Source organism: Cebus imitator, unplaced genomic scaffold, assembly GCF_001604975.1.
Source record: "Cebus imitator isolate Cc_AM_T3 unplaced genomic scaffold, Cebus_imitator-1.0 Scaffold491, whole genome shotgun sequence".
Taxonomy (NCBI): Eukaryota; Metazoa; Chordata; class Mammalia; order Primates; family Cebidae; genus Cebus; species Cebus imitator.
Window position 1 is genome coordinate 1,307,817 of NW_016107806.1, and position 2,693 is coordinate 1,310,509.

At 46.7% G+C, this 2,693-nt stretch overlaps 1 protein-coding gene across 9 annotated transcripts in view; it reads right to left on the minus strand.

Moving 5' to 3' along the window:
• The window catches only part of TPM3 (tropomyosin 3), a 32,132-nt gene extending 30,821 nt beyond the window's left edge, over window positions 1-1,311 (minus strand). For all 9 annotated transcript variants that reach the window (XM_017513350.2, XM_017513353.2, XM_017513347.2 and 6 more), the window contains exons 1-2: window positions 1,005-1,311; window positions 303-428 (exon numbers count right to left, since the gene is read on the minus strand). In XM_017513350.2, coding sequence (XP_017368839.1) covers window positions 303-428; window positions 1,005-1,121 — 243 coding nt within the window. In that variant the 5' untranslated portion in view covers window positions 1,122-1,311. The remainder of the gene's footprint in view (window positions 1-302; window positions 429-1,004) is intronic.
• Window positions 1,312-2,693: the final 1,382 nt, after the last annotated feature.

A 2,693-nucleotide genomic window follows, 5' to 3' on the forward strand; every position in this document is an offset into this window, starting at 1 on the left:
GGGCATGGTGGCTCACACCTGTAATCTCAGCACTTTGGGAGGCCGAGGCGGGTGGATCACCTGAGGTCAGGAGTTCAAGACTAGCCTGGCCAACATGGTGAACCCCTGTCTTTCAAAAAAAAAAAGAAAGAAAATATATGCCATTATAAGAATATACCAGCATGTGGTTATATGCAAAAATTTATGTGGATATATATGTCTGGGTTCCATGAACCCACAAGTGTGTTTGGCATTTCGTCATACATTAATATAAAGATCTATATGTGTAGATCAAACCCAGCCACCATCTCTCTAATACTCACATCAGCAGCCTTCTTCTCTGCCAGCTCCAGCTTCTCCTGGGCATCCTTCAGAGCTTCAGAATACTTGTCCAGTTCATCCTCTGTCCCTTTCAGCTTCTTCTGCATGGCTGCCAGCTCATCCTCCAGCTATAGGAGCCCAGAGAGTCACACACAAAAACACACAAACACAACAATGCAGGGTTGGACCCTGGGCTCTTGGAGCCCTGAGTGTAGCCTCCATGTTACCATCCCCAGAAACACACTTTCTCCCCAGCCACTTCCAGCCCACTGCCTCGGGAGTTATGCTGTAGCTTGGCTTATGACCCTGTAATCTCTGAACCTAAGATGACTAAGCCATCCTGGGTTTTCATCCAAGACCCTCGGAGAGTAAATGTCTAAAGGTGTAGATGCCCATGATACTGAATGAAAAGAGATGCCCTTTCCTTCAAGAACTCTTACCTTTTCCTCTAGAAGTCAAGGGTTCTTCCAGAAGATGGTCCATTTCTACTTAAATTCAACAGACACACTGTGGCTCAGAGGAGGCCAATGACTTTCCCAAGGTCACAAAGGCAGTCTTAGATACGTTACATGTCCTCTTGAGGCTGGGGAGTCCATCCCACCCCAAAAACGAGGTGATACCAGTAGTCACTGTCTTTCCCATGAAAACTCCCTTCCATCTCACAGTCTTTTTCACTAGCAGATAAGACCAGTGCTAGTGCCTACCTGTTTACTTCTTTCTTCTGCCTGCTTCTGCTCAGCTTCAGCTTGCTCTGCCCGATCCAGAGCATTCTCCTTGTCTAACTTCAGCATCTGCATCTTTTTCTTGATGGCCTCCATCATGAGCAGTGGCTGTTGGTAGGCTCACCTGTGAACACTGGAAAACTGGAGACTGGGGCAAGAAAGAAGGGGCTGCTGCCTGCGTGACCAGGAGTTCCCAGACTTGAGTCTTTATCTGTGCTTATAGCTCCACCTTTTGTTCCTAATATGGTCTTTCTAAAAGCTCCCTCCACCCGATCATTGTTCTTCTGGGGGAACATAGGGTGAGATGCTTTGATGGACTGACATCACCAGCAAAAAAATATCTAGGAACAGCTGAGGCTGATTTTAGACAATGGAAAGTGGGGGAGGGAAGAGGTTCTCCCTGACCCTGAAACTTGCCACTCATTCTGGGCAGCTCTATGGATGTTTTAAAAGAGCAGGAAGAGGGGAGGGAAGAACACTGAAATAGAGAAGGATACTTTGGCAATTCTAGCTTGGCAGTTTGCATGCAGAGGGTCCTGGTTGCCATTCAGCTTCCCCTTTCACTCTCCCCCAGACTGTGTTGGATGCTGGTCAAACTTCATTAGTTGAGTTTTATCTTTTGATTACTGGTATTCAAGGAGCTTAGGCAACAGGGAAGAGGGGAGGTCACTCATGATCCTTGACAATTCTCCCAGATCCCCAGATCAAATTGCTGTGCTATTTTGAGAGTCTCTAATTGGCAGGGAGACATTTTTCCTCTCCACTAAGAGCCACAAGAGTAGAGTAAGAGGGTAGGGTTGGAATCTCGAAGGCTATCCCAGAGCTTCAAGTAGGGTGGGGAGAGAAACAAGGGAGGGTCAGAACAATCCAGACAGGATCATGCCGTCTGTTTTCTGATAGTAATCTTAAAATAGGACTTTTGTACCCATACGGTCCTGGTCTGTGTGGCTCTCTCCTCTTCTTCCCTTTTTTTCCCCTTCTTAATTCTCCCCAGTGCTGCTGCCCACCACATCACCATAATCATCATTATCAGCTCTATTCTTCCCAGTTTAATTCCAGACCATGTTTATTCTTCCACTGGGAGCCTTGTTACTAACAGGTGGCAAAAGATACCAGTCCACTGGCACCATATACCTGAAAATATGCCAGAGGAGAGGTGGGCAGTTTTCAAGGTGACCAGATATATTGGATGAATATAAATGGCTCTAGTTAGTCGTTTATGTCAAGGATAGTGAGTGTTAATGCTAAACCCCAGCAGCTGGGGAACTGAGACGCCCACCAGGCCAGTGGGTAGAGCAGAGCTGGAGTCCACTCTTGAGAGCTTCCAGTCTCTACAGGCAGATAGGCAGATAGACCATCAGCTTACTCTCAATGGAGAGAGGAGAAACCAAGTCTCCTTACCCTGGAGACTAGCCAGGGATGGTTAGTCTCCAGGGAAAGGAGACTTGGTTTCATTTGGGGGTGGGTAAGTTAATAAGGAGGAGAAAAATACAATAACAAGAAATGATAAATAAAAGAGATACGTCCCTTCTAGTATAAGGGGACAAGATATAGAAAGATTCGATCCTCAAATTCCACTCTCTCCCACTCCCACACCAGCCCTCTTAGGTTAAGATTGAAATCCACGTAGGTTGCAGCTCCTGGGCTTTCGTGGGGTCGAGAAAAGAGGCT